At 37.1% G+C, this 14,212-nt stretch overlaps 2 protein-coding genes across 2 annotated transcripts; one reads left to right on the top strand and one right to left on the bottom strand.

Moving 5' to 3' along the window:
- The first annotated feature begins 9,742 nt into the window (after positions 1-9,742).
- Positions 9,743-10,980, top strand: LOC114822490 (nuclear transcription factor Y subunit C-2-like). The gene is made up of 4 exons (XM_029096871.2): positions 9,743-9,878; positions 9,987-10,089; positions 10,390-10,460; positions 10,561-10,980. The coding sequence occupies exons 1-4, from the start codon at positions 9,756-9,758 to the stop codon at positions 10,747-10,749; spliced, it is 486 nt and encodes a 161-aa protein (XP_028952704.2). The 5' UTR covers positions 9,743-9,755; the 3' UTR covers positions 10,750-10,980.
- Positions 10,941-12,417, bottom strand: LOC114822789 (zinc finger CCCH domain-containing protein 14-like). The gene is made up of 2 exons (XM_029097940.2): positions 11,682-12,417; positions 10,941-11,560 (listed from the first exon to the last, which is right to left on the bottom strand). The coding sequence occupies exons 1-2, from the start codon at positions 12,312-12,314 to the stop codon at positions 11,288-11,290; spliced, it is 906 nt and encodes a 301-aa protein (XP_028953773.2). The 5' UTR covers positions 12,315-12,417; the 3' UTR covers positions 10,941-11,287.
- Between the last annotated feature and the right edge of the window lie 1,795 nt (positions 12,418-14,212).

Here is a 14,212-nt window from a genome sequence, read left to right as displayed (position 1 = left end):
ATGTAGACGTAGCATAATCGTAACCGTTTAAATAAGAGAGGATGGAAGGGGTGACAAGAAATGTCCAACAACTGGATTGCATGGTGTGCAACAATATGATTGAAAGTTTTATTCTACACATATCAACTGACTGCCATACTATCTCATCTATTTATTTATGATAGGAAACTAGCAAAAGAATTAGTGATGTCCTCCACCACCGTATAGGCACTTGAATTCCCCCTACAACGCTCTTAACACCAGCTTCACCGTAATGCTCGCTTCTTATCATTACCTGAAATAGTTGTACTTGAAATTTAAGAAACAATATTATAAATGTGGAAAGAAAATTGAGCAAGTTAACGTACTTCATATGAGAGTGGCATCGTCAAATGCAAAGGCACACCCAGATTTGTACAGCTGCTTCCTTTTTGATATAAAATTAGACCACCAACTAAATTTTAGTGAGTAAATACACACTCCTAAAAGCGAGCCAAAAGTTTTGGAACGTTACTAATTACAAGAGTTGTGCTAGGATAGCACCAAACCAAATGGAACCAACTCAAGCTAACTCACAAGAAATATATTAAATGAAATGCAAGAACATAAATAGAAATAGACACCAAGATTTTAACGAGGTTCCTCAACAGTCAGTGTAACTAGAGTACGTCATCGGAGCAGTAGGAGCTCACCCAATAATCCACTATCAACCAAATGGGAGTGTTTACAAAGTGTTTGGCAATCTCACAACCCGAAATCCAAATACACCCAATAGCTCTCACACACAAATAAACAAATAGAGAAAAAATTATAGTGAATAATTTATTCTCTATATAAAACAAAGCTAATACAACAATTACAACTTTGATTGAGTGATTGCTAACAAATGAGGAGCAACAACTCTTCCTCCTTCTCACAAATGGGCCTGCGGCAGTAACGTCTTTTTTCTCTCTGTTGTGCTTCAAACAAGGGCGGCAGCTGCTGCCTTATAAAGAACCCTAGCCACCCCATGGCTTTTAAAAAAAGGGCTAAATAAAAGGCCCACTTAATGGGCTATTGGGTCAATAAGTGGCCCACTACAATTTGGCCACCAATTCAACAATCTCCACCTCGGCCAAATTCTGAAAGCGCCATGATGAGCCAAACTAACATAATCAACAATCAACACACAAAAAAAATCACTCTCAAATACTCATGTCGAGCCAAATGCTCTTAAACTCTTACTGCTCAACACCTTTATATAGGCAAAATTTGAGCCAAGTCAAGCAATGAACAAACTTGGCTACACCAATAACCTTAGTCAACATATCAGCGAGTTTGTCTTTAGTCGAAATCTTCTAGAGAATGATCTCTCCTTCACCAACGACTTACACACAAAGTGATAGCGCACATCTATGTACTTGGTCCTCGCATGATAAACATGATACTTAGCCAAATATATGGCCCTCTGACTATCACAATGCACCTCCACCTGCTTTTGATCAACCCTCAAATCTCTAATAGGTCCATGTATACAAATGGCCTCCTTTACCTCTATAGTAGACAAGGCACATACGACTGCAAAAAGGACCTCCTACAAACTGGTCCTTTAGCCATAGTAAACACAAAGCTTGTAGTAGACTTCCTTTTATCCAAATCACCTGCATAATCTGAATCAACATAACCAACTGCAAAGTTGCCAATACCAAAGTCATCCCTCTCAAAGCATAAACCAACATCTCGAGTACCATGGAGATACCTCAATATCCATTTAGCTGCATATCAATGCTCATTACCAGGATTATGCATATAACGACTCATCATACCAATTGCATAAGCAATATCCGATCTAGAGCATACTATTGCATACATCAAACCACCAACCAAATTTGCATTTGGTATATTTTTCATTTACAGCTTCTCTTTATCAGTTTTAAGACATTGTAGAGAACTCAATTTAAAATGAGAAGCCAAAGGGGTACTAACTGGTTTGGTTGAATCATGAACTCCAAACTTTGGAATCAACTTCTCAAGGTATTGTCTTTGATTCAAGCATACCAAACCCTTCTTTCTATCTCTAGTGATATCCATGCTAAGGATCTTCTTCGCTTCACCAAGATCCTTCATCTCAAACTCGTTCTTCATTTGCTTCTTCAATTTCTCAATCTCTTCGACATTCTTTGAGGCAATCAACATATCATCAACATATATCAAAAAATAAACGAAAGACCCATCTAGCAACTTCTTCTACAATAATTTTGGCCTCTTATAAATTTATCAAACCTCAAATGCCATTGTCTTGGAGCTTGCTTCAAGCCATCAAATGATTTCTTCAACTTGCAAAACAAATTCTCATTCCCTTTCACTTTATACCCATCCGGTTAACACATATAGATTTTTTCATTCAAATTACCATGTAGGAAAGCCATCTTCACATTAAGTTGCACAAGCTCAAGATCATATTGTGCAATAAGAGCTAACATAATACGAATTGAGGAGTGCTTCACAGCTGGAGAAAAGATTTCATTGTAGTCAATGCCCTCTTTTGTGCATACCCTGTAGCAACTAGTGTTGCTTTAAATCTACATTGCTTTTCTCATCAACACCTTCCTTCTTGGCATACACCCATTTGCAATCGATAACTTTCTTACCTTTAGGCAATTTAGCTAACTCCCAAGTCTTGTTCTTAAAGAACGAATTCATCTCATCACCCATGACATTGCACTTAGCCTTTTCTTCACTCTCAATGGCATCCTAAAAATTGGATGGAGTCTCATAAGTGATAATAGGAAGAACAAAAGCAATATAGTCACTATACCGAGTTGGCTTGGTAATATGTCTTTTTCCTCTTTTCTTGGCAATAAACTCTTGAGGTGAAACTTGCTCTTCATCTTGAAAAGTGTCTTCAACTTCAACTTCTTCAACATCCTCATGGTCTCCCACTTCTTCACTTGTAGTGGCTTCAACATCAGCAAAATAGGATTTGAAGTACTAGAGGCAACTTTCTCATGCTCCACTTGTTGGATATCTTTCACATTCTTCTCAAAGTCTCTGAACATACTTTCGTCATCAAATGTCACATATCTACTGCTTACAAGTTTCTTCATCTCTGGGCAACACAACCTGTAACTTTTGACACCACTACTAAAACCAAGAAAGATAGATTTTTTGGCTCTAGAATCAAGTTTATTTTCAGTTACATGAAAATAAACAATTGAACAAAAAAAAAAAAGAATATAATCATAATCAGAAGAAGGTTTTCCAGTCCACACTTTCATTGGTGTCTTACCCTGAACAGCAATTGAGGGTAAACAGTTGATAATGTGACATACATAAGTAACTGCCTCTACTCAAAATGACTTGTTCAAACTCGACTACAACATACATCTAACCTTCTCAAGCAAGGTTTGATTCAATCTTTCTGCAACTCCATTTTGTTGTGAAGTTCCCCTAACATTGAAATGTCTCACAATCCCTTCCTCTTTGCAAATTTTAAGGAAATTGTCCAATGCGTATTCTCCACCATTATCCAATCTCAAAATTTTAATTTTCCTCCCAATCTGGTTCTCAACCATTTTCTTCCAACCCAAGAAAATGCTCAACAACTCACTCTTGTACTTCATAGTGTAGACTCAGGATTTTCTAAAATAATCATCAACAAAGGTCATTCACCAATGTCTACCACTTAAAGAGGGAGTCTTTGAAGGACCCCAAACATATGAATGAATATAATCAAGAATGTCCTTCGTCCGATGTACTCCAGTACCAAACTTCACTATAATTTGCTTCCCTAAGACACAATGCTCATAGAAATCAAGCTTTTCAAAGACCTTGTGATGTGAAATATTCTAACACTCAAATTAAAACCCTATGATTGTAGTATATGAAAGTACGGATCGTTTTAGGCCAGTGATTAGAATGGATGCTAATCTACACAAATTCAACTCTAAAACACTAAACTAGACTCAAAAATACAAAACTAGACTTAGAAACACTCAACTAGACACTAAAAACTCAAAACACACTAAACAGACTCTAAACATCACAAAACTAGCAATTAGACACAAAACAGACTATAGGGAGTTATTTGGACGACTTTAAGACTAGTAAGACTCAAAACACTAAATTAGACAGATTTGAACACGTTTCTAACTAATATAACACACTTAATTAAAAGGGGGATTGTTTTGGACGAAATTAACTAAAATAAACAGATTGCAAAACTAAACAGATTACACGAAATTGGGTGATTTGAAAGGGTAAAAGGCTAGCTAGAGGGTCCTTCTCCACACATGAAACATATGCAACATAAATCGATTTCCAGTATTGTTTCTTTCAACCATGAATGACAATGCCCCAAATTAATTGTGAATGCACGAATTAACTTTCAGATTTTCCTAAGTTCATTGAGTTGAATGGACAGCTCATCACAACCAAATTATTCTTCTCAAATTCCCTATATGAACAACATGATAGAGATACATATCAAAGATTATTAAGTTCTATGAAAATCATAAGCATTGACAAGACAATCGTAACTATGAATTGCATGATACTCCTGCCATGGATTCACTTAACACAATAATGACTAGTGACTTCCACTACTTGTAAATATAAGTTTGTAACTATTAGGTGAAACTCCCTTATATTCTAGCATCAAATTCATGCATGCAAACTAAGTATGCATCCTTAATAAACACACAAGAATAAGTTCTCAATAACGCAGATAAGTAAATCACATTCATGTATTACGAAACAATAACTGGATTTAATCAAATCATATAAAACATATGTCCATGGCTTCGAATTCACCTCTAACTAAAAAGAAATTAGTTCCACATGTTTGCAGAAATTAACAACGAAATCAACATAATTGTAAAACTAAAATAAGGATAGAAAACACCTCAGAGATGCTCCAACACTCCCAAAAGCTTGGGCACATGCACGGCACAAAGGCTTCTCCCTCCCTTCCTTCCTTCCCCTTACTACGGCACCCTTTTGAAACTCTCTGAAAATCTCTCAATTGCTCTCTTGTATGTGGTGTATGGTGGTGTAGAAATATATGGGGGTGGTGTGTCCATTGTGCCGCAGAAAATATGTATATATAGGCCTAGGGAACTTGGCACAAATTCATGAGATGAGGGGGATAAATTTGACACAATTCTTGAAGGAAAAGGACTAGGGTTTGGCACAAAGTAGTGGAGCAAAAAGATTACACAATCCTAGAGAAAAAGGACTAGGAAATTCGAACAAAGCTTCTAGAATGGAATATCTGGCAGATTTCTAGAAGAAAAGCACTAAAAGGTGCGACACCAATCTAGGGCAGGTGATAAGGCTTCTAGAAAGGGGTATTTAGGTGATTTAATGTGTAATTGATCCTCCCTTGCAACTGGAATTAAGGTATGATAAGATTGGGATATGATAAGATAAGATAAGGTTAGTTTGGTAAGATAAGGTTGGATAATGTTTTGGATAATGTTCCTTCCTTTTAGCTGATTCCTTATCTTCTTTGTCTCAAATTTATTTTCTCCATCTCCTTAGCATATTCCTAGCCTTTTGAACTTAAAAAACGTCCATCCAAAGTGCTCCCCACACATGCTATCCATTCTCGGCCCAAAATTGCTCTAAAATGCTCTAAATTGCACTTTCTTGCCAACTTTGTCATTTGGACCTACAAACACACGAAAATAGCTTAAAACACTATAATAAGTAGAAACTAGCTATGAAAATGCAAGAAAACAAGCTAACTAAGTCGCATAAATATGCTTCTATCACCTTGTTTCAAAAGCCCTTATAGAGCTCTCTCACCAACATGGCCTAATCTCATATGCCACAGTCTAGTAGTATATGAATCAAACTTGCCCATATTTTTCTGAGACTATTGACACTACACCTGTCATAGTGCTTCCTTGTAATAGATACAAGTGACGACATCAAGGAGCTTTCATCACAACAAGTGCATCATAAGTAACTTTTAATGTTTACCCATCTGAATGAAACATGAAGCCCTTGGATTCTAAAGTGCCCAAAGAAATATTTTTCTTTAATTTCGGTACATACCAAACACTTGTCAATTCTTTAACCATGCCATCATGCAATCTTAAACGAACTATACCAATCCCTTTTGTTGTACAAAAAGCACATTCATCCATTTCCAAGCTTTTTCTACCTTTAGAATTTCCTCTAGGTCGAGACTGTGATTTTTTCTTACTAGAGAAATATCTCATCTCTAATGATCTACCTCTAACAAACAAAGCCTCAGAGATATTATCATCTTTTTTATCTATATGCATCATTTCATAATTCTTCATAATTCATCAAGACATTCGACACATCTTCAGATTTCACAGTTTCTTTACTATGCATAATAGTGGTAACAAAATGCTCATAAGAGTCCAACAAAGAATTCAACAATATTAAGGCCTTATCTTCTTCCTTAATATCCTCATCTAAATTCATCAAATCAGCAATCAACTTATTAAAAGCATCAAGGTGTATAATCATTTTTGTACCTTCTTTATATTGAAAGCTGTAGATCTTTTTCTTCAAATGTTGTCGGTTCTCCGCACTCTTCGTCATATACTTGTCTTCTAATTTTTGCCACAACATATTTGTCAATGTCTCCCGCATCACAATATACTTTTGAGTTTTTGCAAGGCACCCTTGACCTCACATTGCCACATTCTGAAATTGTTTGTACCATCAAATTTTTCCACTTCAAACTTTGCATTTTGCACCGTAGTTCTTGTAAACTTGAAGTTGCTTCCAAAAGGATTCTCATCTTGCCCATTTGACATCTTTAGCAACTAGACAATACCTAAGAGCAACCAATGCTCTGATACCAATTGTTGTGCTAGGATAGCACCAAAACAAATGGAACAGACTCAAGCTAACCCACATGAAATATATCAAGTGAAAAGCTAGAACATAAATAGAAATAGACATAAAGAATTTAACGAGGTTCCTCAACAGTAAGTGTAACTGGAGTATGTCCTCGAAGCAGTAGGAGCTCACCCAATAATCCACTATCAACCAAATGGGAGTGTTTACAAAGTATTTGGCAATCTCACAACTCAAAACCCCAATACACCCAATAACTCTCACACACAAAGAAACAAATAGAGAAGAAAATATAGTGAATAATTTACTTTCTATACAAAGCTCAAAGCTAATACAGTAATTATAATTTTGATTGAGTGATTGCTAACAAATGAGGAGCAACAACTCTTCCTCCTTCTCACAAATAGGGTTGTGGCAGTAGCCTCTTTTTTCTCTCCGTTGTGCTACAAACAAAGGCAGCAACTACTACCTCACAAAAGGTGGCTATTCAAAAAAGGGCTAAATAAAAGGCCCACTTAATCGGCTATTCGGTCAACAAGTGCCCACTACAATTTGGCCACCAATTCAATAAGAAGTTCATTCTAGAACTTTAGCATCACGAGCCCTAGCATCATCCACACTAATGGCACTCCTCATTTCCCTTACAAACAATTCGACCCATTTCGCACCATCTATACGCAGGTTGCTTATTCCAACTGATGGATTCTCAGTAGTGGCTCCAGCAGCTTCATCATTAGCCAATGCATCTCGTATGTGTTGTCGGCTTGAGAATTCACCACATGTGAGGGCAGGGGCAGAGCCATAAAGGGATCAAAATGGTCCCCGGCCTACCCTGACTTTTTTTCACAGAGAAAAACTAGAGTTATTCTTCTAATTTCCAAACAAGGGGGAGAGTGAGGAAGTAGGTGAGAGAGTTGGTTCTCCAAAAGTTTAATCTTTTTGACATGGTACTGGTGGTTGTTGACAAGCTTGAATTATGCTTTCATCCATGTGCGATTTTCATGTTCTTGTCAACCTTTCTATTAGGTTGTTTTCTTCACCAATTAACACAACTCCCAATTGATTGGAACATATTGAAGAAATGGAGCAAAATTGAAAAATCAACACCATTGTCACCGAGCAAACAAACATCATAATCGAACAAAAAATTTAGAGCAGCAAAGTAGTGGCTGAGACGATCACCAAACAATGAATGAAACGATGATCAGATGATGTTGGCAATATAGGGAGTAGCCCAACTTCTTAGAAGCACATGCAAGGTCCTCCTCTCATCAATGTGGGATTCACTCTCATTAGGGAGGAGGGACCTTGCATAAGCTTATAAGTAAGTTAGGCTACTCCTTATATTGGCAAATGGTTTTATGGTGAAACCTCAACTTTATTCAAAGAGACTGAAGCTGATCGAGAAGAGATGGAGCATAGAAGAGTTTTATGGGAGAGTAGGCAGAAGAAGAACAGTGAAGCCTCTTTCCGAGGGCCGGCGATTGGTCTTCGAAGATGGACCTCTTTCTTCCACACACAGCCACAGCCATCCTTCAATCTTATCTCTAGCTTAGCAGCGGAAAACTCAGGGAAAGCGGCATCTAAAGCTTGAAACACACGAAGAACACGATCTGTGACTTAATATGTACAGCAGCGAAGAGGGAAGAGGGAACCAAGGCTTTATATATATATATATATATAGTCATCGATCAAGTCCTACTCCTTGTTGGAATATAATTAGAAAGGGAAATCCTCCTAAAACATGTATAAAGAAATAAAGAAAACCGAATAGGAAAATAAACAAATTAAATCCTATTGCTATAGTAGGGTGAATATATAAATCCTAATTTACTTGCTCTTTTTCATTAAGCTTGGAGGTTATGAAGACTGTCTCCAACCAATCCATATCATTGCCTTGGATTTTTTATACTAATAACAATATTAAACCAAAAATATCCAATGCATCTCATTGAGCATGGATTAATTTGTCAAAAAGCTCTTTTTTATCCAACTGACAAAAATATAAACAATACAAGGCGTTAACAAAATGTTGTATTTTTAACATTGTTGAGAATACAATATTCAGAGGAACATGTGTATAATAAGTTTGTTATTCTATGTAGTTCACTTATCTCTCAATATTTATTAATATTTACTGTCGTGGATCATCCTGGATCATGAACCTATAACATTAGATTATGCTTTATTACGTACACATATACAACAAATTGATGCATTTTGTGTATGAAAAAATTGGCTTGCCCAAAACAGAATCCATACCATTACATCCATCGGAGCATAAAATCCGTATTGTGGCTGATTTATGTGGGATTTTTACATTGTAGCTTGTGAAACTCAAATATATATGGTTGTGTGAAAAACATATGCTTTCAATTGTAGTCATTGAATAGGAGCACACTTCTTTTACATCTTTCATATTCACGTATGTAAAGACCTCCAAAATTTAAAACAAAAAAACATTGGAGAAGGATTCTCTACCCTCCTATTCTCATCTCTTTCCCTCCCTTCCTATCATATATCATTTTTTGTCTTATTGTTTCTATAAAAAAAATCAATATAAGATGTTGACGTGGCTAAACCGTAACCGTTCAAATAGGAAGAAAGGGAAGAGGAGAGAGATTAGAAGAGGAGAGACCCCTCCTCCAAAAACATTCATATATAGCACTGGATTCTCTCTTAATTACACATCATATCCTGATCATTAATTAGTAATATCCAGTTTCAGATTACCTCATATATATTCAATGGTCATGGGTGCTTTTTGACTTCAAACTTATTGCTCTTGGATTCTTCTAACTTAAAGACAAATAAGAAGATGATTGAAAGCAAAAAAAAAAAAAAAAAAAAAACTCTCCTTACCCACGTCTCTCTATTTAAACGACTCAATATGCACCTCATCTAAAATTAAGTTGCTAGAAACTAGCTAGAAGCACTTCAAATACTTTAGCGTACTTATGGATTTGAACCATTCTATCAATTTCCCATCTTCTTCGAGCACTTCTTCCCCATTCGATGATTTCATGCCATTGGATTCTTTCATGCTACCCGATTGCGACCCTCATCTTTCTACCAAAGAGGTGAACCTAGCTAATTTCCTTCTACTAGTTTCTTATGCTAGACATGATCATGTGTTTTTCTTTATTCTTCTAATTATTTAATTTTCTTGATATCGTTTGATTATGCAGGAGGAAGATCATGAGGCGAAACGCTCTAGTTTTACTCAACTGCAGAAGGATAATATAGATCTATTTTGGAATCAACAGTTGTTCGAGATTCAAAATACACCAGGTTCTTATTTTGTTGTTGTCTATAACTAGAAGAAAACATGTCATTTACCACATCTCATTTACTACGGTCATGAAGAGCTAATGGTAAAAAAAAATCCAATTCCACCACGGACATCATGATACACAATTGACAAGCCATCCGTGGTAGATTGTTCGTGATAAATGAACCATTGTCTTGCAATAATGATCACGACTAGTATCTTCTACGCTCGCATGCCTGACTTTCGCCAACATCTTTCATTTTTATGGATTTAAGTTTCTAACCACCACGTATTGGCTTCTTATAATGTATAATCCACAGTGAGGAAAACCCATCACGAATTTCCTATTGCAAGGGTAAAACGAATAATGAAATCAGATGGAAAAGTTAAGGTTTGAACAAATTTAATCTTTTGATTAGTATATAAGCAAACTCCTTTTTAATTTACTAAACTTTCTAAAATACTAATTAGATTGAATATCCTAATTTCAGTTGATTAGCTCGGAGACTCCCATCTTGTTCTCCAAAGCATGTGAGCTTTTCATCATGGAGCTCACACTTCGTTCATGGTTGCACACCGAAGAAAGCAAGAGGCGTACACTTCAGCATTGTGACATATCCAGGGCTCTTCGGAATGATCAACTTCTTGACTTCTTGGTGTCTATCGCAAACTTGTTCTAAATTTCGGATATTTGGGATTTTCAATCTCGAATTCGTGAAAATATTGTTAATCTTTATTTTCAGTAATCGTAGTAATTTTCTTTCTTTTTTCTTCTATTGCTTGCTAGTTTTCTCTTCAATCTTTCGTTCACCTTCAATGCAATGTTGTACATCTGCATATTTGGTGACTTGTGAGAGCCATATGTATAAAGTTTGCTGAATGAATAGTAATGAAGCTTTACTTGAATTGAACGTTGCGTACAACCATGGACATTTCAAATATATATTAATTAATTAAAAAATCAATACGAGTGAAATAATGGATCCCGAATTTCTACATTTAAGTTTGGGATCCTAAAGTAACATATCAAAATCCACATTTCCCTCCCTGCAATGCATGGAGCATGCATGCCACTATAGTAATTTACTTAATTACTTCATTATTACTGTCTTAATTTTACGGTCTCAATTTTTATGATTGCGGTTTTTGTTTTTTTTTCCGTACAAACAATATATTTACACTAAAACAAACGTACTGGTTTTTTTTTTTTTTTTTGTTTCAAAACGAGTCTGAGACGACCAACTGCAGCTTCTCCTGCTCAGTAAGCGAGTGACGGAAGTGGCACCGGTGACCGTAAGGACACGCGCCACCAGCTAACACCATCCGGCAGAGCTGAGTCTTGTAGCGCGGGTGCCTCATCACGGGACGGAGCTCCTTAACGCCGTGAGCAAACTGGCAATTCTCCTGGTACGGACACGTCCCCGTCTCCTCCCACTTGTTGCAAAGCTCCGTCTTCAGCATGCCCTGATTGAACACCTTCATCTGGCTTTGCTGCACTTTCCCACACACTACCATCACCCACTTTATAATCTTAATTATAATTAATTATTTAATCAAAATTCATTTAATTCGGTTTAAGTGATTGAAAGTTTGTAAATTTAATTTAACTCACAGTCATCGGTCTAGAAACGCTCAGGACACGTGGTCGATTCGAGGAGCGAACGGAAATGCTCTTGGGAAGCGAGATCCGGTCCGCGTCGACGAATCTGTTTCGCTCCATGACGCTCGTCGGACTGATATCGGAGGATTCCTCGGAAACGACGCCGTCCTGAGGACCGAGACCAAGAGAACCAAATCCGAGTCGCCGAAAGTCGTCGAGAAACGACGTCGCCGTCGGACTCTGATACGCGGACGATGACGACGACGAGAGGAGGAAGCTCTGGAAGGCGGCCTGCGAAGAAAGGAGCTTGACGAGGTCGGTGTTCGCCGACCGGAGTTGGGCGTTCTCGCGGCGGAGCGAGTCGAGCTCGTTAGTGAGGTTGCGAAGGTGAGAATTGCATAGATCATAGTGGTCGCGGAGCTCCTCGTACTCGAGGACCAGCTGAGCCTGGTTGAGGCGGTGCGACGTCGTACTGTGGTGGTGGTCGTCGGAGTCGGTATCGGAGAAGGAGGAGCGGGTGGACGGAGTAAGAGAGAGGGAGCTCGGAAGTGTGTATGTAGGCTGGTAATTTGAGGAGAAATCGGAGCAGAAACCTCGGGAGGAATCGGGTGTGTTGGGCAAGGCGGTGTTGGTGTTGGGCTCCATGCATGTAATATATTATACTGGATGTGGATTAAGGGAAAGAGGAGAGTTGAGAGTGGAGGGGGAGCATCAAAACAGTTAGAGGCCATAACTGAATTTATATGTTATTTGTTGTTATGCAGTTAGAGAGAGAGAGCGAGAGAGAGAGAGAGAGAGAGAGGGAGAGAGAGAGAGGTTTGCTGTTGCTGTTGCTGTTGGTGGAGGTGGTGCAATGCAAGGTAATGTTTGGCTTGGTGTTGAAGTATGTTGTGTGTGAGGTGAAGATAGAAGTAATAGCTTAATGAGAGAGAGAGAGAGAGAGAGAGAGAGAGAGAGAGAGAGAGAGAGAGAGAGAGAGAGAGAGAGAGATAGATTAATAGTTTAATTAGGTTGGTTGGATTAAGACTGGCTTTGTTAGAAGAAGTTCTATATTCTAAGTAAGGTTTAATAATAATTGTATCTGGATGGTTTGCTTGTATATCACTACTTTAACAAACTCTCTTATATGGCCCCTCCTTTTGGTAATTGGCACCATCTCAATCAAATATTCAATGTGTCCATTTAGCTTCATGTGTAACCAACAACCAACCTGTTCTCACTCTCGCAAAGATATTCATATTTTATTTAGAAGAAATTAGGTTCTCATCCTTATTTTTATATTCCATTGATTAAAATTTTATTTCTTTTTAATTTTTTATCAAGGTCCTTGGGTTTTATTTAACATCATTTACTTAGTGTTAGAAACGTTTCATTTAGTATATTTATATTTATGGCTAAACTTTTTTGTCATATATTTCTATTTGTAGTTTGTACCCATTTTTAATTTGCAACCCTTTTTTTTAAATTGTACCAATTTTCTTTTAAATTTTAATTTGTACCCATATATTAATTTCTTTTTGTCCCTTATTTTTTAAACTTTTATATGAACTCATAATTTTTTTAACCTTTTATTTGTACTCATAATTTATTTATAATGTACCCATTTTTCGTTACAATGTACCATTTTATTATATGCAAAATGTATCCTTTTTTTTAAAGTACCATTTTTATGTAAAATGTAACCATTTTTTAATGTAAAATCTATTTATTTTTTTTAGTCTAGAATGTACGATTGTTTTTTACATAAAATGTACCTATTTTTTGTTATATATGACACACCCCGATCCGGAATGTACACTAGGACTCCGAATCGAGCTGTGATGGCCGACACCTGGAAGGTGACGAAGCCATAAAGTGCAGTGATATGGAAAATGTGAGTAAATTTAAACCTAAAAGTGCCTAAATACTAGCTAGAATGCGCTGGTGAGCGGGTATGCACCCACTTCACACGTGTTGTCAGAGTATAAGTAAAGTACAGTAGTGTGGGTAAAGATCATACCCTCAAAGGTAGCCACTTATACTAAGATTCGTCAAGAATCCTCGTCGATACAAACTTTCAGCAGTTAAAACCTGGAGGGACGCAAAACAGAAAATGTGAGTAGGCCAAAACAAAGTTTTTTAAAACATCTTTCTCTTTAGAAAATATAGTAACCCCTCACCGTAAAACCCGTATAATTTCCCAGAAAATAATACTACATACATATGTAGAAATCATTCTCGAAAGCATTGGAAACATGGTATATGCCATGACAACTATCGCAGCAATAAATATGTAAGCTCGGTGAAATAAATCAATGTAAAATGATATGTCAGCCGGAGTCACCTAACGTGACCTGTATGGTTGAACCTATAGCTCATAATCTATTCTTGGATACGAGTCGGAACCACCTAATGTGGTCTGTACAACAGGGCTAGGTGTAAATATGTACACTCAAGTGCTACTATCACGTGAAGGCTGTGCAAATAATCGTGGGTCATCTACGAGTCGGAACCACCTAATGTGGTATGTACGATAAGGCTGTGCACCAAACTTGGATCTAAGG

Source organism: Malus domestica, chromosome 17, assembly GCF_042453785.1.
Source record: "Malus domestica chromosome 17, GDT2T_hap1".
NCBI lineage: Eukaryota > Viridiplantae > Streptophyta > Magnoliopsida > Rosales > Rosaceae > Malus > Malus domestica.
Note: the sequence above shows the minus strand (reverse complement) of the source record. Positions and strands in the feature narration are given on the sequence as shown.

Coding starts and splice junctions, on each gene's coding strand:
- LOC114822490 (XM_029096871.2), top strand. CDS start 9,756: ATGGATTTGAACCATTCTATCAATTTCCCATCTTCTTCGAGCACTTCT. Junction 10,090..10,389: donor CGAGATTCAAAATACACCAG/GTTCTTATTTTG, acceptor TATAATCCACAG/TGAGGAAAACCCATCACGAA. Junction 10,461..10,560: donor AATCAGATGGAAAAGTTAAG/GTTTGAACAAAT, acceptor TCCTAATTTCAG/TTGATTAGCTCGGAGACTCC.
- LOC114822789 (XM_029097940.2), bottom strand. CDS start 12,314: ATGGAGCCCAACACCAACACCGCCTTGCCCAACACACCCGATTCCTCC. Junction 11,561..11,681: donor GCGTTTCTAGACCGATGACT/GTGAGTTAAATT, acceptor GGGAAAGTGCAG/CAAAGCCAGATGAAGGTGTT.